Source organism: Podarcis tiliguerta (genome assembly GCF_965153285.1).
Source record: "Podarcis tiliguerta genome assembly, chromosome: 8".
Lineage (NCBI taxonomy): Eukaryota > Metazoa > Chordata > Lepidosauria > Squamata > Lacertidae > Podarcis > Podarcis tiliguerta.
In genome coordinates, this window is record NC_139541.1 from 68,481,174 (window position 1) to 68,500,201 (window position 19,028).

Here is a 19,028-nt window from a genome sequence, read left to right on the forward strand (position 1 = left end):
CTAGAAAAGACCCTGATGTTGTGAAAGATGGAGGACACAAGGAGAAGGGGATGACAGAGGACGAGATGGTTGGACGGTGTTCTCAAAGCTACCAGCATGAGTCTGACCAAACTGCGGGAGGCAGTGGAAGACAGGAGTGCCTGGCGTGCTCTGGTCCATGGGGTCATGAAGAGTCGGACACGACTAAACAACAACAAGTGTTTTGCTTAGCGGCATTGTAATGGACCGATAGCTGCTCTGATCCCATTTAGAAAAGAACTGAAGACTGATTAGTATTTTAAATAAAAAATAAAATAAGGTGTTTCAGAGGGCAAGTTCAAAGAGTAATTCTATGTATCTATTAAGACTTAGGAGTAACAATGTGATTTCCAAGAGGAGGATTAAAATGTAACTGGCACGTTATGTAGCAACCTTGGGTCTATCGGAAAAAGCCAGGTTAAAAAAGAAAAAAGAAAGATGACACAAAGGAAGCCAAACAAATTTTGGCAAACATGTCCTTAAACATCGTGGGAGACGTTCTGCTCAGGTAGAAAAATTAACAAAACGCTTAAACGCTCCCTTCCCTCTTTCAGTTTGACAGTGTGTTGGACTGGTAACTGTGCAGTCTGATTCTGTATGAGTCTGCTGAAACCGTAAACTTGCTAGTCTGCATCTGCATCATATATTTAAGGCACATGCCTTCCACCAAAGTATCATAGGAACTGTAGTTTATTAAGGGTGCTGGGAATGGTAGCTCTGTGAGGGGAAATCTACAGGATTATTCTCAGGATATTTCTCAGGATTATTTTTTTTTGGGGGGGGGAGTCATGTGCTTTAAATGTATGTTAGATACACAACCCTAGCTAGGGCTGCAATCCCATATACAAGCTTGCCTGGGAGTAATCCTCTAGGATTGTGCCGCTGGATCTGGTTTACGCAGACAGCTGGTGGAGATGGAGAATATGCGTTAGCATTCTAGGGGGTCAGAAAGAAATGTATGACTTCAGACGGCAGGTGGTGGTTGGTTTTTGTTTTGTAATGCTTCCTTGGGTTTTGTGTTTTTAAGCACCCTATGCCTGGTATCATAGCATATCAGGGAGCGAGGTGTGCTAGAAGCTTTCGCCCTGGGGTTTTCTTTCCTTAAAGAAACACTTGTAGGTCATGTTTTGTTTTTAAACAAAATAGCAATTTTTAAAGAGCAGCCTGACTTGCAGCCAAAGTGGTGCAGTGCATTCTGGCATCTTATTTGGCTTAGAGAGAGAGACAGCGATACGTTTCAACATGAGGGAAGACCGGTTTGGGAGTTGGCTGATCCTTTGAAACATAAATGCACTTGTAAATGTTTCATTCGGCCTGAACACGAAAGTGGCCAAAAACTTGCGTTTCCCCGAGGGAATTGGGAGGGATGAATAGACTGAAAGTGTCTCTCCCTCAGCCTCCACTCCGCACCTTCGTAAACATTCCTGTCCCTGGTTCGTGAAATCTTTTGTATATCCAACAACATGATAAAGATCCTGCTTTTTCAGGTTTATCTGCTTTTTCGGGGCGGGAGAGCTGTTGTACCATTTCCTCTCCAAATTCTCACTCTATCCCGCAGGACCTACTCGCGCGTGTCTCACTCGCACAGCCCCAAATCTAGCATGCAGAGGCATTCAGAGTTTGGGTTTGTCTATCCCGTCGCTGCAGCTTCTTTACTTCGTCGCGTTCAGGGTGCGCGCGCGCGATCTTCATTCATTCATTCTCCCAAAACTTCGGCAACATTTAAGTTCAGAGCGGGAGGGGACTTGTCGGCTTAACGTGGCTTCTCTACTGTCAAATGGAGGGAAACTGTCTGTGTTTCTTTCTCCCCACCGCGTTAAAGGGTCGCGGCGATGCTCTGTCTGCTGCAGGACGCTATTCCTCAGGGCTGCTCGCTGGGGCAGTGGCGCCCTTCTTTCATCGTCCCTTCGGGGATTTCTCTCTGTGACAGCATTCTATGGGCCGCGCCGTCCAGCCCCACCCCGACTACAGCTCCCAGGGTGCATTCCAAACGAGACCGGGCCTCGCGCTGCATGCTGGGAGCTGTAGTCTTGCCGCCGCCGCCGCGCCTTCCCTCTCGCCCCGAACGCGAAATGGACTCGTTCCTCATTCGCTCTTTCAGGCCTCCCACCTTCATTGCCCGGGCTGAACCCGACTCTTTATCCCTCAGGCACACGAGCGGACCCGCACCCCACTCTTCACCCCTTGCGCGAGCAGCCATTTACAGCCGCCTCAGTCGCCCACCACGCCGGAGGGCAGCTTTGCTCGGGTGTCGGCCGCGGTGCCTGACGGGAGATGTAGTCCCTCCCCTCCGCCCTCTTCGCTTCACGCGGCGGGGCTCCGTCCCAGCGGCGGACTTCCCTTCCCATGGTGCGCGGCGGCGACAGAGGGCCACTTCCGGGGCGCGGCGGCCGACGGGAAGCGCGGTCCCTTTCCCTCGCGCCCTCCCTCCCGTCGCATTGCACAGCCCCCCTCGGCGGGACTCGGGCTCCCAGGCTGCCCCGCGCTCGGCGCTTGAAGGCTCCTGCGGAGGATTGTTATTGTGGCGGCCCGGCCCCCCTGGGCTCCTCTCAGTGTTTAAAGATGGCGGCGGCGGCGGCTTCGGCGGGAGGCGGCGGCGGTAGCAGCGGCGGCTCGTCCGGGGCCTCGCAGGCGCGGGGCCGCTTCCCCGGCCGGCCCGGCGGGTGCCGCGCGCGGGGCGCAGGGGCCGGCAGCCGCGCGAGGGTCTCGCTGCTGGCGCCGCGTCTGCTGGTCTGGGCCGCTCCTGGGGACGGGGAGCGGGCCGCGACGGACACCACCCTGGGGATCCTCCTGGGCCTCAGCCGGAGCTGGCGCCGCCTGCAGGGCCTGCTGGGGGACAGCAGCAGCAGCAGCAGCGGAGGCGGCAGCAGCGGGGGCGAAGAGGAGCCGGTGAGATTCCCTGCAGCTGGTGGGGCTGGGAGGCCGGGGCCCCGTCTTGACAGGGGGCGCGGGAGGCGCTGCGGAAGCCCACGCACCCCGTGGGGTGGGGTCGCGCCGAGTGCACCCGAGCGATGGTGCTCAGCTGTTCAAGGGGGGGGGGGCGCAGACGCACTGGAGGAGTCCTCTTCTCTGGCTTGGACCGCATTGCTTTTTCACTCCCTTCATCGATGCATTTATTCAACAGGAGCGCGTGTTCTTGGTTGGTTTAGTTTCTTAATTGTAGTGGGGGGGCTTGTTGTGGCTGATGCGAACCCTGCCACAGAGCTCACCTGCAAAGTAGGGCAGGATCCCTGGAGTTTGCGCCCCTCCTCCTCTCCATTCTCCTGCTTCCTGGGCTGCAGGCTGGAAGCTGGCCTTAAGTCCCATGCTTGTGCTTCCTGGGCTGAGCTTAGATGCTCTTCACACCCCCCCCACAGGAAATGGGCTTTGGGGGTGTGTGTGTGAGGGTAGCGCTGGTGGTGGGAGTCTAGCTGGCTTGTGAGGATGAGCTGGGCCTCCTTGCAGGGGAGATAAGTTCGTCTGCTGGCACATGGTGACCCTGCGACGGCCCACTGGCAGTGTGGGATTTGAGGCTGCAGTCATGTCCAGGAGCAAGTCCTGTTGAGCACAGAAGGGGTGCTTCTGTGTCAACAGACCTGGACTATAAGGGGGTGTGAGGGATCAGCTTTGTTCAGCTGTCAGGATCGGCTTCTCCTTTATGCAGGCTGTGCCTCCCACTTTGGATTGCTGCATGCAACACTTTTATCAGGTAGCCATGGTGAACAGATGCTGCCCTCCTTGGGGGGAGAGACAGAGGAGGGACTGCCTTTGAGCTTCCCTGTTGTTTGCACACAGCTTCTTCAATAGGTGCTTTCAAACTTAAGGCGGTTTGGGCAGAATGGCCCTGTCTCTGGCTAGGCAGGGGTGTGGTGCGATCAGACATATGGGGCTTTTGTTCCTACCTTGGTCCTTGAAAGCAGAAAGCTGACAGCGCTTAGTCACCTGCTCTGCTGTCTCCTCCCTGCTCCTGTAGCATTAGACACATGGGAGAAACTAGCCTAACCAGGGATGGCCTTCACCATACAGAGATTCTTCCAGCAATTTGGGAAAATAACTTCACTCTTCGAAGGTTTCAAGCTGCATAGAGGTAAATTGTTGCTGTTCACCAGGGAACAAGGGGAATCAATATGACGGTGATGGAAGGCTTGTGTTGGAAGAATGGATCTTGGGGTTTTCTAAGGTGGGGAGGATGGGTGTTTGGGTGACTTTCGAGTCCCCGGAGAAATATGCTAGAAAGGATTGTAAAGAAATGTCAAGAAAGGAAGCAGTTATGACTGAGCTGGGCTGCTGCTTGTCTTTCACTATTGTACACCTATCTCAGCTGATTGCAAATGAGAGTTAAAAGTTAATCTCTTGAAATCTTGCTGCAGTGCAACATGGGACACAAACATTTAGTAGAGGCTGAGAGTGAAACTGAGGTAAGGGACAAGTTATCGGCTGACTGACTAGCTGGTATCTGGGCTTTATTTAAGAAACTATTATGTTTTGAGTTTTGTTCTTCTCTTAGTAGTTAACCAAATTTCAGACGCTGGTTTTCTCTTGAAGGATTTCAGTTTCTGCTTTGGAAGATTTGCATCCTATAGGTCTGACTACCTCTGCCACCAATGGGAAAAGCCTAGCTTCCAGAATTCAGTGTCTTTGGCCTGGATGAAGTTGCCAATGACTACCTGTTGTTTCATAACTGTAAAAGTGATGCTGTTTATGTATATTGCTAGCACATGGGGTGGTCCCTTCAAGAAAAGCACTGGCATTGCAATGGGGTGATCTTTTCTGTGTTCCCAGGCGCGTATCCATACTCGTTTATGTTGTGTGTCCTGGGACAGCTGTTTAGGTGTGCCTCATTTCAGGTACAGTAAAAACAAATTGCCAGTGCTTGGTCTGAGAGTCTGTTCAGTCTGTGATTTATGGAATAGCATAAGAAAGCAGGAAGACTTATTTGTGGTAGCTGCAAGTTTTTTCTTTGCCCTCAGTTGGAAAATCTGCTGGGTGGTGGTAGGGAGCTTGATCAACTCTCTGTATTAAAACAAAATACAAGTATATTTCAACAAAGAGAACTTGGGTATTTGGCAGCGGTGATGGGGGCAGTTTCAAGCCTTACCTATTCCCTGGCATGTCTTGTACATGTTAGGACTCTCCTTTTTTTTGGTGTATGAAGAAGCATTCTGTCATGTGAACCCCCATCTGCCCTATGAAGTGTCCACTGTAGATGGAAGTGTATTCACACTGTGATCACATCTTACATCAGGGTTCGGTTGCAAGGGTTCTGTGTATACATAAAAATTACACATACCCAAACCCTTGGAGCCACCTTGCGGCTACTGGGTGATGGGAAAAGAGAAATAACCCTCTCTGCCCCAGTATATTCCCATAGCTCGCACACCAAACAGGCCTTGCCTCGCAAGCAAGGCAGAGGTCTTAAAAGCTATTTTTTCACACTGGGTTACCCCCAGCGGACCCAGTTCCAAAGAGCTTTTAACTTTCCACCTTGCTTGGATTTAACTTGTGCAATTTCAGCTATCTATCTTCAACCATGTATGGTTGAAATTGTGCAAGTTAAATGCATGTAATATGCGATTGTACTGTGCTTTATCTATTCAGTTTATATTCTGTCCTTCCAAAGGAGCCCACCCCCTTTGTTTTGTAAGCATCTCATCTGACTAGACCTTTGCAGATTGTCTCCTTTCTGTTGTTCAAGGGAAAGCCCAGGATGGGTATTTTTAGATGGCAGATTTTGGTCCCCATGTAAGTTAAAAATTATGCAGGTTCCTAGCAGTTAGTTTTCCAGAAGATGCAAAAAGGACCAGTTTTGAAAGCGCCCTAAGCTAAGAGGTTTGAGAACTGTTTGGCACAAATTTGGCTTCTTAGGGTGAGATGGCCTATTTTCTAGGAAGACTTGGAATGTTTGTAGGAGAAAGGAAGAGGGCTACTCAAGGTAAGAAAGCTTCAGCTTGACCTGCCCTTAGCACTAGAAACTTGGCTGAAAGCACACAAGGACAACTAGTGACCAGAGATACATGTTTTGACACCTTGATAGATTTTGACTGGGTGGGCAGAATATACTGGAATGCCATCACCTTGGCAGGGAGTGACTTCAGCCTGTGGAAAGAGGGCTTGGTGAAATCACTTGGGTAATCAGCTTTCCTTGTGATTAAATCCATCTCTTGCTAGTGGCTGTTGCTGTCTTTGGTCAACATGGGGAACCTCCAGATGTTGCTGCATTTGCACTTCTGTCAACCACAGCCAGCATGCCCAATGGCTAGGTTATGATGGAAGTTGTAGCACAGCAACCTGTGGAGGGCCACAGGTTGCCACCCCTGACATAGGCACTGGAAACTGATATGTGGTTCTCAGCACTTGTTGGGCTACACAGTTTGGGTTCATCCATAGAAAAAGCATTGATGGCATTGTAAGGTTTCCTTGGTAAGAGGTTTCCGACAACCACAGATTGTCTTGTAAAGCATGCAGCCACAAAGGGAGTGTTGGATGCATCCTGGAGTACAGTTCCAGTCAACATGTCTTGGTGTGTGCACTCGCTTCATAAGGCTGGGGAACCTTAGGCTCAGGAGTCAAATGTGACCCTCCAAGCCTCTCTGGCTCTTGAGACTGTCCCCAGGGTGCACACCCCCACTGGCTCTGCCTGGCGCCCTCCTTGAGTGTGGTGTTTCTTGTTTTTTTGCAAAGTTGGAATGTGTCCCTGAACACAAGACCCTTGCTTGCCTGGGTGGAGAATAGAGAGGGAAGTGTGAGTGTAAAGAAACAAGCATACTGTACAAAGGGGGAAATGTGTATTCATTGTTCTGCCCACTAGGCAGGTTGTCTAGAAGAGAATGTAGGCCTCTGGCTAAAAAAATGGTTCCCCAGCTCAGATTTAGAGCAACAGGCACCTTGTGTAAATGCAGTGTGCCATAGAATGCACCCCAGAATCCTCTGCAATGTGCAGGGGATCCTGGGCAGACAAATTACTGTAAAAAGAAACTTTGGAAGCCTATGGCAATAAGAATTGGTCACAATATTTAGTGTACAGTGGAACCTTGGTTTTCAAACTTAATCCGTTCCGGAAGACCATTCGGCTTCTGAAAAGTTCGAAAACCAAGGATCAATGGGCTGGCTCCAAAATCAATGGAAAATGAAAAACGTGCCTTGGAAGCCATTCAGCTTCCGAAAATCATTCAAAAACAGAAGCATTCAGTTCTGGGTTGTCGGTGTTCAGGTTCCGAATTGTTTGGCTTCCGAAGCGTTTGATAACCGAGGTTCCACTGTACAGGGGACTTGCATGCTTCCTGATGACAAAGGAGATGTGAACTGGGAATAACAGCTGAGGTCGCTTTTAAAACACCCTCTAATTTACAGGCAGTGCAGAGAAGAGCAGATCCCTCCATCGTGTCTACAGCTGGGCATAAAATCACCGGCTTCTCCTGCAAGTTTAGGTAATCCCTACCATATGAGTACTAAGAATTCCACCTTCACCCAAGGGGAAAAAAACACCCAACCAAATACTAACCATAAAAGAACTGGTGGTATGTGTACCCACATATTTCTCCCTTGTTGAGTATAGAAGCACAGTTATTTTCTGTTTCTTTAGTTGGTTAAATAGCTAATATCTCAGTACTTTTAAGGAGAAAACACCACTAGTGGTATTGAGGGAAGGTGTTGTTAGTCACTTTGAGTTGTTGTGGCAAAATAATAATAATAATAATAATAATAATAATAAGTGTTCCAGTAAGCTATTAACGATGCTTGGTATACCAGTCCATAATGTGACCAGTGTCAGAAATGGCCATGGGAGGTTGAATGGCATTCTTCCTCGCAGCCAGGTAAGAGCTAGCTCCAGTTACTGCTGCCTTGATAACTATCGTAACAGACACATGGGAACTGTCAGGAAACACTTCCCCTGCTTGCTATTGTGTTGAAATAAAATATTCTTTAAAAAAACACACACCTGGGAAGCCCTTCAGTAACCTTTAGTGTACTAAATGTGTACTAAATGTGTACTAAAAGTGTAACACTGGCACACCTAGACAGGCCCTTGTTTGCCTCTGTTTCATCAATGCCTGTTTCCTCCACTTTCTGTGTCTGCAATGGACAATTACCCACAACAGGTCAGGGAGGGTATGGGTGGATTAAGACACTCTAGAGCAGGGGTAGGCAACCTAAGGCCCATGGCCAAAAGCAGCCCACAGGGGTTGTTTAACTGGCCTACGAGCTGCCCCCGAACCGAGCTGCCCACTCAGTGAGTCCCCGAGTGCTGCGCTAAACCAACGTGGCGCAGGGACTCGCTTCCGCAGTGCCGGAAATTGTGTCTGCGCATGCACTGAAAAGCGCTTCTGTGCAGACGCTGGAAATCGCATCTGCACAGATGCAGATGCCAGAAATCGCGGGCGCGCATGCAGTCCAGCCCATGAAGGGCTCTCCACTGGAGTGAACCGGCCCAGGCGAGGTAAACCTTGCTCTAGAGATCAGTAGTTGGCTTGAGACATATTTGTTGATTTTTTTTTTTTCAGAATCACAAATCAGGGATAGGGAAAAATACATTCTAGGATTGCTCCTCAAAATATAAGGATGGTTGGTTCGTCGTCTTGCTGTTCTTGAGTCCGGGTTCAAGCATTCAGCAGGAGGCGTTATGCTGTGTGTCTCAGCTTGAGCATGCATATGAGCGATAGCCTATATGGAAGCATCTTTGCATAATCTCCCTATTTTCCATCAGGGAAGGAGTTTTGACAGGCTGCCTGCCCTTGGAGTGCCAGTTGCATGCGTGCAAGAAGATTTCGACATTGCATTTAAGTGTGCAATATCCCTGTGCCTTCTGTGACAGCAGAGCCTTTGTGAACCCAGTCCTGCGTGTCCTCTGTGATCTGTGAACAATGTGACCTTCACATCATCAACTATGGAGTTAGCTGTTTCCCCCCCAGTAAAGCTGTCCACCCATTCAAATAAATGTTGGCTGATTAATTGGATGAGTTTTGGTTGGTTAATGGATTAAGATCCACCCCAGGGTACATGTCTGATGGGGGTCCATGACAACACAGCCACCTTGCTGAAGCTAAACTGGACGATGGCCAGGGAACCCCACAAACATCGCTTTGAGTTCCACGAAGGAAGGAAGGCAAGATACAGGTGTGCTAAAATAATAATAAAAAAATCTCAGAAACTGGTGTGCAAGAGGTCAAGCGATCGTTTGTAACAATAAGCAGATGTCTTCTGTTTCTAGATGATGTGTGAGCATACATTGCATCAGGTGTTCCAAAATGCATTTTTTCTTTCTCCCACTGGGAAGAATCTCATGGCACCTTGAAGGCTGGAACATTTATTATGGCATATGCTTTCCTGGACTAGCATCCTCTTCACCAGATGCCTGAAATATAATTGGGATTGTGTGTGTTTTAAGGTCCCAGCCACACCATACATTTAAAGCACATTTATGCCACTTTTAACAATTCTAGGAATCCTAGGAACTGTCGTTTGTCTCCCCCCCAGCTTACTAGTGCCAGGAGCTTTGCATTATTGCCAACCTTGTCTTGTAATGGTCACTCACTTAGGTTTTTTCATAATTTCTCTGTCTGTTATTTATGCATTTTGTTTCCTTCCGGCTTCAATGCTCCCTACCACTGCTCTCAAAAAATGTACATACGTCTCTACCAATTATTTAAAAAAATGCTTCATACATCTGACAAAGTGGATTCTAGTCCATGAAGGCTTATGTCTACCTTAGATTAGTCTAAGGTACTACAGCGCTCTTTGCTGTGTTTGCTGCCCTTCTGGAACTGCCCTATTGTGATGGTCATCTGCAATTTTTATGAACACGTGTGTTAAAGTAATATTAAAACAATTCACTTTCTTAATCAGGGGCACCTTTTTAAGGCGATTGTTCAGTTCCATTTCCAAAGTTTTAATCAAACGTTGCCTCCCTAGTGTTTTATATTGATAAATGACACATGTAGGGGGGGATTCGTATTAGGATGTGTGGGGTTTCTTGTCTGGAAGGAGGGCTTGCCAACCTGCCAGTGGGTGCTTGGCCATCCAGGTCTGGAGGTGCCCTTATTGTGAGGATAGGGAACCTTGGGGCCGATGTGCCCCCCACAGCCTTCTCTGTGTGACCTTCAAGAGTCTCACTAGGCCACACCTTTCGTCAGTCCTCCCTCATTCCTTCCTAAAGTACCTAATGGCGGATCTTGCCTGCCTGGGTGGAGGTAGCTATAGGTGTATAGACACCACTAGCTTTCATGTGTCTGGAACATAGCCTACTGTCACATCCATTAACATGCCTATTTTGGTTGCTGCTCCCACCCACCCCTAGCATGCAGTCCCAGAAGATTGTCCATTAGGAAGTGACTCCCTTACCTACTACCTTCCTGTAGGATTTAATGGCAACCACTCACTTACATAGGAGAAAGCCAAGAGGTGCCCTTGGGGACACCTTTGTGGAGGGGCCTTAGTTTGATCCCTGCCCCTGCTCCCCCCTCCCATCCCTGAGGCTTTCTTCTGTATCATACTAGAGGATTACCAGGACCCAAACCCTGGTATTTTCTAGCTATATAGTGAGAAGGAGAAAACACACTTCTCGAGAGAGGAAAGGCACCTTCCTCTTTCTCCCCCACCCCCAAATTCTCCAGGATACTTGCTGTAAGCTGTCAGGCCTTTGGCAGGTCAGTTGTCTTCCCTCTCCATTCTCAGTTTGTTATCAACGGACGCATGAACATTCCGCATATCAAGCTTCTCTCAGCCCTGGACTTCCTGGATAGACTTGCACAAGTTCTAGTCCGTCTTAGTTATGTGTAGGGTATACTGGTGTTGACGCTGGAGTGGGACAGGTCTAAAAGCAGAAGAAGGCACCTGCGAGTACCTGTTTTCATGCAGAGACTCTGCATGATTGGGAAGCCTAGTTGCATGGAGCCCTTCTCTATGAGTTGGTGTCTGCACACAGCATGTTGTTGCAGAAGGACAACTCAGCCGGGGGTGAGGGGAGACCTGCCGTGTGCATGAGTAACACCCTGAAGAGGGCGTTTCTGGCTGAATTCTGGTTCCTTAGACCAGGGCTTGGAAGCGTACACCCAGGGGCCAAATGTGGCCCTTGAGCTTGCCCTCCGAACTCTCCCTGGACCACACTCCTCACTGGCCATGCTATGCTCCCAAAGTGCTTTTGCTTGGCTGGAATGTTGTTGCTGCACCCACTTTGCCTCTGGTTCTGCCCACCAATTATATTTCTTCCTTAAACGGTGGCCCTCAGGCTGAAAAAGTCTCACCATCTCTGCTTTAGGGGTGTGGGTGTAGGTGTAGAGCAGTGTTTCCCAAACTTAGGTCGCCAACTGTTTTTGAACTACAGTTCCCATGATCCCTGGTCTGCTAGCTAGGGATGATGGGAGTTGTAGTCCAAAAACAGCTGGAGAACCAAGTTTGGGAAACACTGATGTAGAGGCTCAACTGCCATAATGATCCTCTTAAGCTCACAGGTTCATGTTATTAGGTGGTTTGGGTTCTTTTCTTTTCCTTCACCTAAAATGTCGTTTTGATCACAAACTTGCGTCTTCCTTTATCTATGGTTTTCCCCAAGTATGTGGATGCTGATGCCTTCTTTGTTGGTAGCCCTGTTTCTTTCCTAAACTGATAGACTCTCAGCCACCTGATTTTACTATGAGATTGAGAGAACAATGAGGCTACCTGAAAGCCCACCAGGTTTGGGACAGAGGAGAGGGTTGCAAGTTCCAGTTCTTGTCCTGACAACCCTGTTTGCTACCTCCAGTTCCCAGAAGTTGAAACCACCACTTGCTCCTATTGCTGCAGTTTGCACTAAAAACAAGGCATGTACTTGCAGACTAAAGCAAAACAAAGTGTTTGGTCCCGTTCCCCCCCGGCCCACCCCATTGCAGCAGTAGCAGTGCCAACACTGTAGTATGTACGGCTGTGGAACTGGGAAACCTTTTCTACCTCATCGCAACCCTCTTTCTATTTTTCTGGTGATGGGCGTTAAAATATATTGTTTTCCCTCTTCCTGCAGCCCAGAGGTGAGACCTGTCTGAGCTGCATGGATGAAGGGAAAGTTTTGCCCCCATTGTAATTCATTGCCCACATATAGCTATTTCCCCACCGGAATGTATAGCTGCCATTCATTTCCATGACATAAAGTATAGGGATGAACTGGTACTACACCTGCCCTGCTGATCTTTCAATTAAGAAGCAAGTTTGCATCTCACTGTATAGTCCTATCCTAGTTTCTGTTTCTTGGACAAATCACACCAGGTGCTATCATTGACATTTGTAAGCTGCTCTGGGGTCCTCTTTTTGACTGAAGCATGGGGTAAAATAACAGTTACCCCACCTGCCCTGCTGCCTTAGCTGAACACAGGTTTGGTCTCACCTGTTGGCTCAAACATACTGAGAATTTCGGAATGGAACCCAGAGTTCTGTCTCACACCATTCATTGCACTGAACAGAGAGCAACAGTTAGAAAATGAAGAACTCACAAGAATTATAAGGAACTTTCATTTCCTGGCTGGTTGCTCTCTACTGCAGTAGTAGACCACATGCTCTGTGGTGCATTTTGAGATGATCCTGCTGACCTCTGTTGGTGCAAAAGTGCTGAAAACTTTCTGGAGCAATGAGCAAATTCTGAATAGTAGGCCTTCCTTTGACAGTCTATTATCGCTATACTGTATGCACACAGTGGAGAGAAAGGAGGAAGCAATGGCTAGGTAGGTGTAGGAGGAAGCATTGGCTAGGTCGGTGTTACTAGGTTTACACATATGCCATATCCAAATCAGCACTGAATAGCAGCATCTAGCCCAGGATTGAGGAACCTTTGACTCTCCAGAGATTGCTGGATCAACAGATCCCATCATCTCCGACCATCCACTAGCTGGGGTGGTGCTGATGGGAGTTGGAGTCCAGCGACTTCTAGAGGACCAAAGGTTCCACAACTCTGATATAGACTAAAGCATATCTTGGTGCATGTGCAGTGCATATCCACAGCTTACAGTAGCTGTCTACTACCAGTAATGCTTCCCCTTTGCAGCACAGCTGCAGGGGGATGCAGAAGGACTTGAATTCGGATTTAGAAGCTGTTGAAGCAACCACCCACTTTGTAGCTGCAAATGTAATAGAATGTGAGAGTCCACGAAAAATAGGTAAATAAAGAGGAATAATGGCTCTCACACTTCCCTGTTGATCTTCTCCAGGAGTTGCTCCATCCATAATCTGATGCTTTGCATGCCATCTGTCACTAAGTGGCCATTACCTCCAGCCTTGCATGCGGTGCCTGAGAGTTCCCTAAATTTCTTTGGGACCTTCAGAATCAGTCCCCCAACATGGATAAATTTCTGGCTATGTCTGGGGTTTTTGTGTTTGCTGAGACCCAGACTCTCACCTTTCATAAGAGAAGGACAACAGGCTCAGGAACTTTCTCTGCACATCCAAAGATGAGTCCACTATGTGCTCAGATGTGGGTCTGAGGTTACTTTGTATAGATGTGGGGAAACTGTTACATAGCACTTGGGTTTCCCTGTAAAGTTACCCATGTGTTGGGCTGATACTCTTATACACAGTGTGTCACTTGTGAATGGATCAATCATCTGAGACCCTGCTTTGTGGAGTGCTCTCTCCAGGGAGGCTCACCTGGCACCTTTGTAAGATACCTTTAGGCGCTAGGCAAAAACATCCCTCTTCCCCAGGCTTTTGGCTAATTAAACCATCTTATGACCTTTTGAAGTGGGAATATTTTTTTTGCTTGTTACTGTGGTGTGTATTTTTGTGTCTTCATATTGTAAACTGCTCAGGGATTCTTGGGTGAAGGGCGGTATAGAATTTTCAATAATAGTAGTAGTAGTAATAGTAGTAGTAGTAATAATAATAATAATAATAAATGACTGACTTGCCCTGTAGTACTCACAGCAGCCACATACGGAAAAAGCTTTGATTGCTGCTCCTCTGAGAAGTGCAAACTGGCCATTTTGCACACAATTCCCAGTAGATGTACACATGTTTTGGTGTCTGTATGTTCATACATTTGAATAAGCTCTGTGACATTTCTCATCAAACAAATCTGAATGCTGCCAAGTAACTGCAGGGCGTATTTTTGAACATGTGTCTTGCTGCTCTGCCATTAACACTTTGTACACAGCCCTGCCCAGGTGTTTTGTTTATTGTACGCTACCCTGGAATCTGATTGAATAAAGTGTGACTTAGAAATGGAAATAAATCCTCCCCCTTTATTTTCAAATAATTGTATGGGCAGTGGTGGTGATGGGGAGGCACCCCAGAGTTGTGCAGCGGTGTTGGAAGAAAGGGGCTTAACCTTGGCTACATGGGTGGTCTGCCGGGTGGTTTCTTCCTTGAACGTGACCCTCACTTGTGACTCCAGTTCCTTCTCTCTTGCCTGGCAGAAGGAGTTCCTGGGCTTCCATTCAGAGGATGACGCCTCTCAGAGCTCGCTGCGTGCTGCTCTACGGTTTAAAAGAGGTAAGGGTGCCATTGCGGGTGCCTCTTGGTGGGTTTCTGGCTGATCTGACAGTGGTCTGGAGCATCTGCACACACATTTAAGTCCCAGCAATAGCAACATGGAAAAACAAGACATAAAAAACCCATTAAGAAATTCTGTTGAACAGAAACAAGCATAGCCAGACTAAACTAATAATAATAATAGTAATAAAGCACAGCATTCTGTCAGAGGGCCAGACTACATGTTGCATGTTAATAGCATGTTTAGATCATGTGCAACTCTCTTACAAAAAAAAAAGCAGGCACAGGGAGTCTAGATGTGATGTTTTCCGTTACAAGAAAGCTATCCGAAGCAAGCAATTCATTATATTAATTAGTTGCCCTGCTTGTGTGTCTTGATCTTCAGCTCATGGAACACTGAGATCAACTTTATGTAGTGAAAATAGACAGCTACATCTACCAATGCCATAGTACAAGTGAGAAAATGAAACAGTCACAGTATAAAAGCAGCACCCAAAATTTAAACTAAAACAGCAGCAAAGGTAGCCTTTGGCTAATTAAGCCAACTATGGTCTTTTAAACTGGGTGGGTAATTTTTTTTTGCTACTATGTTATGCATTTTTGTGTTTTGATAATGTACATGGCCACCCTGTGATCCTTCGATGAAGGGTAGCATAGAAATTTAATATGCGATGAGAAGCCCGGCTCTTTTCCCTTTTTTTTGGGTCATGCTGTTTGACTTAGCTCAGTTGCATGCCTACAAGATATGGAGTTTCACATTTGTTCCTAGCAAATTGCGTCTTTCCGTTGTTACAAGGGCTGCCAACCGATGGAAGAACGTTTAACTAGTTCATCATCTGACTTGCAAAGAGTTGATTGAGATTTTTTTAAAAATGTGTATTATCACAGCTTCCCTATAGGTGCATTCTGGGGAATACTGAAGAGAATCTGAGAGAACATTTATTTAACAAAATGTATAGACCACTTGATTTTAAAAGAAAGAAGTCTAAGCAATTTATATAAAATGGCATTTTCTTATTAATTTCTTTATATATTGATAAATTCAACAAACTTTAAAAGAAGGTCAAAATGTGGATAAAATCTGCAGCTTAAGGACAAGTAGACATAAAAAAACAAATAAAAATTATGTGTCTGGCTAGGCTTGCCTAAACAAAAGGGAGTTTTTAGTAGGCACCAGAAACAAGACAGTGACTGCCATATCAACAGGCAGGGTGCTGAAAAGTGGGGAATACACATGTTACTAATCATTGGTCGAAGAAAATGCCTTCTTCCGTGTCCTGCTATGTTTTCCTGCTAGTAAGGAATTATGGGTGCTGCACATGCTGTCAGTGGTGCCACATGTGCTCACCTGGAAGCAGTTGTTTGCTTACTGTAAGTGACCACTCCAAGTCTTTAACTGTTTCGACAAAACTGTCTGCAAGTTGAAGTATTGAGAATCCTTCTGCTCTCTGGAGGTGTGCTTCCCAGCATGTTATATCCAGGGCCTGGTGCTGTACACACTGCCCTTGTAGGTTGGAAACTCCAGAGGCATTTTGACAGCCAAGGTTTCCTTCTCTCCTTACAGGCGCAGTGCTGCCGGCACGTGGTCGGAAAAAAAGGGGGCTTGCTGAGGACGCCCTTTCCAAGCGGCTGTCGAAGCAGAGAGCTGTGGAATCCCAGCGGGAGCGGATGGTGAAGGCTTTGGCTGAGCTGCTTCAGAGCAACAAGGGGTCTCCAGCAAGGACAGATCGGCTGTCGGCTTCCAGCCCCCAAGCTGGCGGCATGCTTCCTGAGCAGCCTGAAGCAGACCCGGAGCCTGGCGACCCCACGAAACCCTCCGTCTCCCCTGCCCTCCCGTCCCAAATGGAGAAGGACCTCAACTCTGTTGTGTCGCCCAGGCCGCGAGGCCGGCCACGGGGCTCTTTCACAAAGAGGCTCGTTGCGAGACCCAAGCCTCCTTGTCAAAGCACCAAAGCTCCAGATTCCACCCTGGAACCCAGCAGCAGCAGCAGCCCTCGGTCACCCTCGCCGTGCCAAGCGGCCAGCCCCTCCCCTCCGCCCCAGGAGCCCCCGAAGAAGCCGCCACTCATCCTGAAGTTCTTCTCAAAGGCCAAGCGGCACAAGTCCGGCCAGCTGGTGGTGACCCACGTCCGGCTAAAAACTCCCGGGCACAGGAGGGGCCGCAAGAGGAAGTGGAGCGTTGTACCGAGGAAGGGAATCTCCCCACTTCCTTCCCGGTCTGTATCAGAGTCAGAGGCACCTTTGTCAGAGTCAGACGGGTCTGCCCCAGAGCCGGAACAGAAAGAGGAGTCTTCTACTCCAGAATCTCAGGCAGAAGTCCTTTTCCCAGAGCCAGAGCCAGAGCCCCAGCCAGAACTTGCTGCCCCAGAGCCAGAGCCACAACTGGAGGTGATTGCCCAAGAATCTGAGCAACTGTCAGAGGCTCCTGTCCTGGAGCTGGAGGCTTCTGAGCCAGAACCAGAAGCTCCAGCCCCGGGAGGTGGCGTTCCTGCTTCGCCCAGTGAGATAGCTGGCCAACAAGAGCACCAGCAGCCCTGCCCGCAGAGTGACGGGTCAGGAGTTGTTCTCGAGGAGGGGACTTCCAGCATCGCCCTTTCCACACGGGCGCAGTGTATGAAAAGGGGTCGCGGGCGTCCTCCCCTGACCGCTACGCAGCGGGCCCAGCGTTTGGCTTCTCAGCAGCTGCCGGCCAAAGCCAGGGAGGAGGCTCTAGCGGCTGCACAGCAGCCTGGCGGGCCTGGCTTCGAAGAGGCGCCAGGTCACAAGGCCAACTTCCTGAAGAATATCCGCCAGTTCATCATGCCCGTGGTGAGCGCCCGCTCGTCACGCCTCATCCGGACCCCCCGCCGCTTTATGGACGAGGTTCCGCAGAAGGCAGCCAAGCCCGTGGAAAGCGCTGCAGCGGATGGGCCTTGCGCAGACAAGCAGGAGACTCCCATGCTGCCGTTGCTGGAGACTCCCCTTCAGCTGACTCCCCCAGCCCCTAGCTCCCCTGATAAAGATACCTCTCGGGCCCTGTCGCCCCCGCCTTCCCCCAGTGTGCCCCTCCTAACCTCCTCCATTCCCGCCCTACCTGAGAAGCGCCGTTCCATCCTTCGGGAGCCCACCTTCAGGTGGACCTCGCTGAGCCCCCCGTCGCCCCCCAAGGATACGGGCAAGGCGCTCTTCCATCTTCCTTGCGAAGATTCGTCTCCTTTGCTCAGCACTCCAGCGCCAACCCCATCTCCCCCGGCCAAGCGGACCCCGCTGCTGCGAGCCCCCCAGTTCACACCCAGCGAGGCCCACCTGAAGATCTACGAATCTCTGACGGTGTCTCCTGAGGAATCTGATCTAGTGCCTGCGTCCCCCGAGCTCAGGAGGGACCTCCCCGCACTGCAGCAAGAGGGTCTCTTGCTCCCTTACGAGCCAGTGGTGACCCGCAGTGGCAAGAAGCTGTTGGGAAGGACGAACCACCTTGCCCTGCCCCTCTTCCCAGAGGTTTCTAGGCCTCTTGGGGCTCAGGGCAAAGAGCTGATCACCATGGAGGATGTCAATTCTCCAGGCGTAGTTCACAAGGTGGCCATCCGGAGGATTCTGCCTCCGTCGGCCCAAGTGGAAGAGGAGGAGGAGGAGGAGGATGAGGAGGAGGTGGCAGCTGAGAGTTCAGAGAGTGAGGGAGAGCCAGCTAGCCTGCGCTCGGAGGCACTGAAGCCCCCTCCAGAGGAGCCAAAGCCCCTTATTACCCAGCTGTCAAGCATGGATAAGGTATACAGCTTGCTCACTCGTGCCAAGGTGCAGCTGTACAAGATCGATCAGCAGAAGCACTTCAAAATGACGCCGGTAAGAGAAGCCTCAGGGGTGGGAGTGGCAAGGCTTTGGCATGATAGGCAAGGCTATGCATTTGTAGAAGGAAAGGCCGGTGGTCTTTGGGGCCTCGGTTAATGATTTTGCTTCATCTGTTTTGTTTTTAAGCTCCATGCCCCCCCCCACTGTGGTACTGTGTACTGTTCATCAAGAGACGTTGTGGGTAAAGTTAACGTTAACCCTGTATAAGTGTCCACATAGGTCATTTTTTCCATTAAAACAGAGAATGCGGTACTTAGAATTATAGAATTGGAAGGGACCCTGAGGATCCTCAAGTCCAACCCCCTGAAATGCAGGAATATGCAGCTGTACCTTACTGGGATTGAGCCTTCAACCTAAGCATTATCAGCACCATGCTCTAACCAACTGCGTTATTGAATTCCCATCAGCTGCATGCAGCATGGCCAGCGGTCACGACATTGGAAGGACCACAGGTTCTCCATCCCTGCATTAAAAGTTGTGGTAATTGGGCCAACCAAACAAGGCTGTGACCTAAGAATCTTTCTGGATGAGACCAAAGGGTCATCCAGTCCAACAACCTGTTCTCACAATGGCCAAGCTGGACCTGAGAGCAACACCAGGTCCTACTTAGGCTTTCCAGGAACAGGTAGGTTCAGAGAGGAATACAGCCTCTGATCCTGGAGATAGGGCACAACCATTGTAGTTGGTAGCCATGGTAGACCTGTCCTCCACCAAGTTGTCATCCAAACCGGTGGGCCATGACCAGTGTTAGAAACTGA

At 49.1% G+C, this 19,028-nt stretch overlaps 1 protein-coding gene and 1 long non-coding RNA gene across 2 annotated transcripts in view; one reads left to right on the forward strand and one right to left on the reverse strand.

The window, feature by feature from the left end:
• The first annotated feature begins 1,199 nt into the window (after positions 1-1,199).
• The window catches only part of KMT2B (lysine methyltransferase 2B), a 62,486-nt gene continuing 44,657 nt past the window's right edge, over positions 1,200-19,028 (forward strand). The window contains 4 exon segments of the mRNA XM_083454663.1: positions 1,200-2,528; positions 2,530-2,907; positions 14,370-14,445; positions 16,010-18,264. Of these exon segments, the coding sequence (XP_083310789.1) occupies positions 1,851-2,528; positions 2,530-2,907; positions 14,370-14,445; positions 16,010-18,264 (3,387 nt within the window). The 5' untranslated portion in view covers positions 1,200-1,850.
• On the reverse strand, positions 4,882-7,338 carry LOC310684930. The gene is made up of 2 exons (XR_014514978.1): positions 5,096-7,338; positions 4,882-5,010 (listed from the first exon to the last, which is right to left on the reverse strand). It is a non-coding gene; the product is annotated as an uncharacterized lncRNA (long non-coding RNA).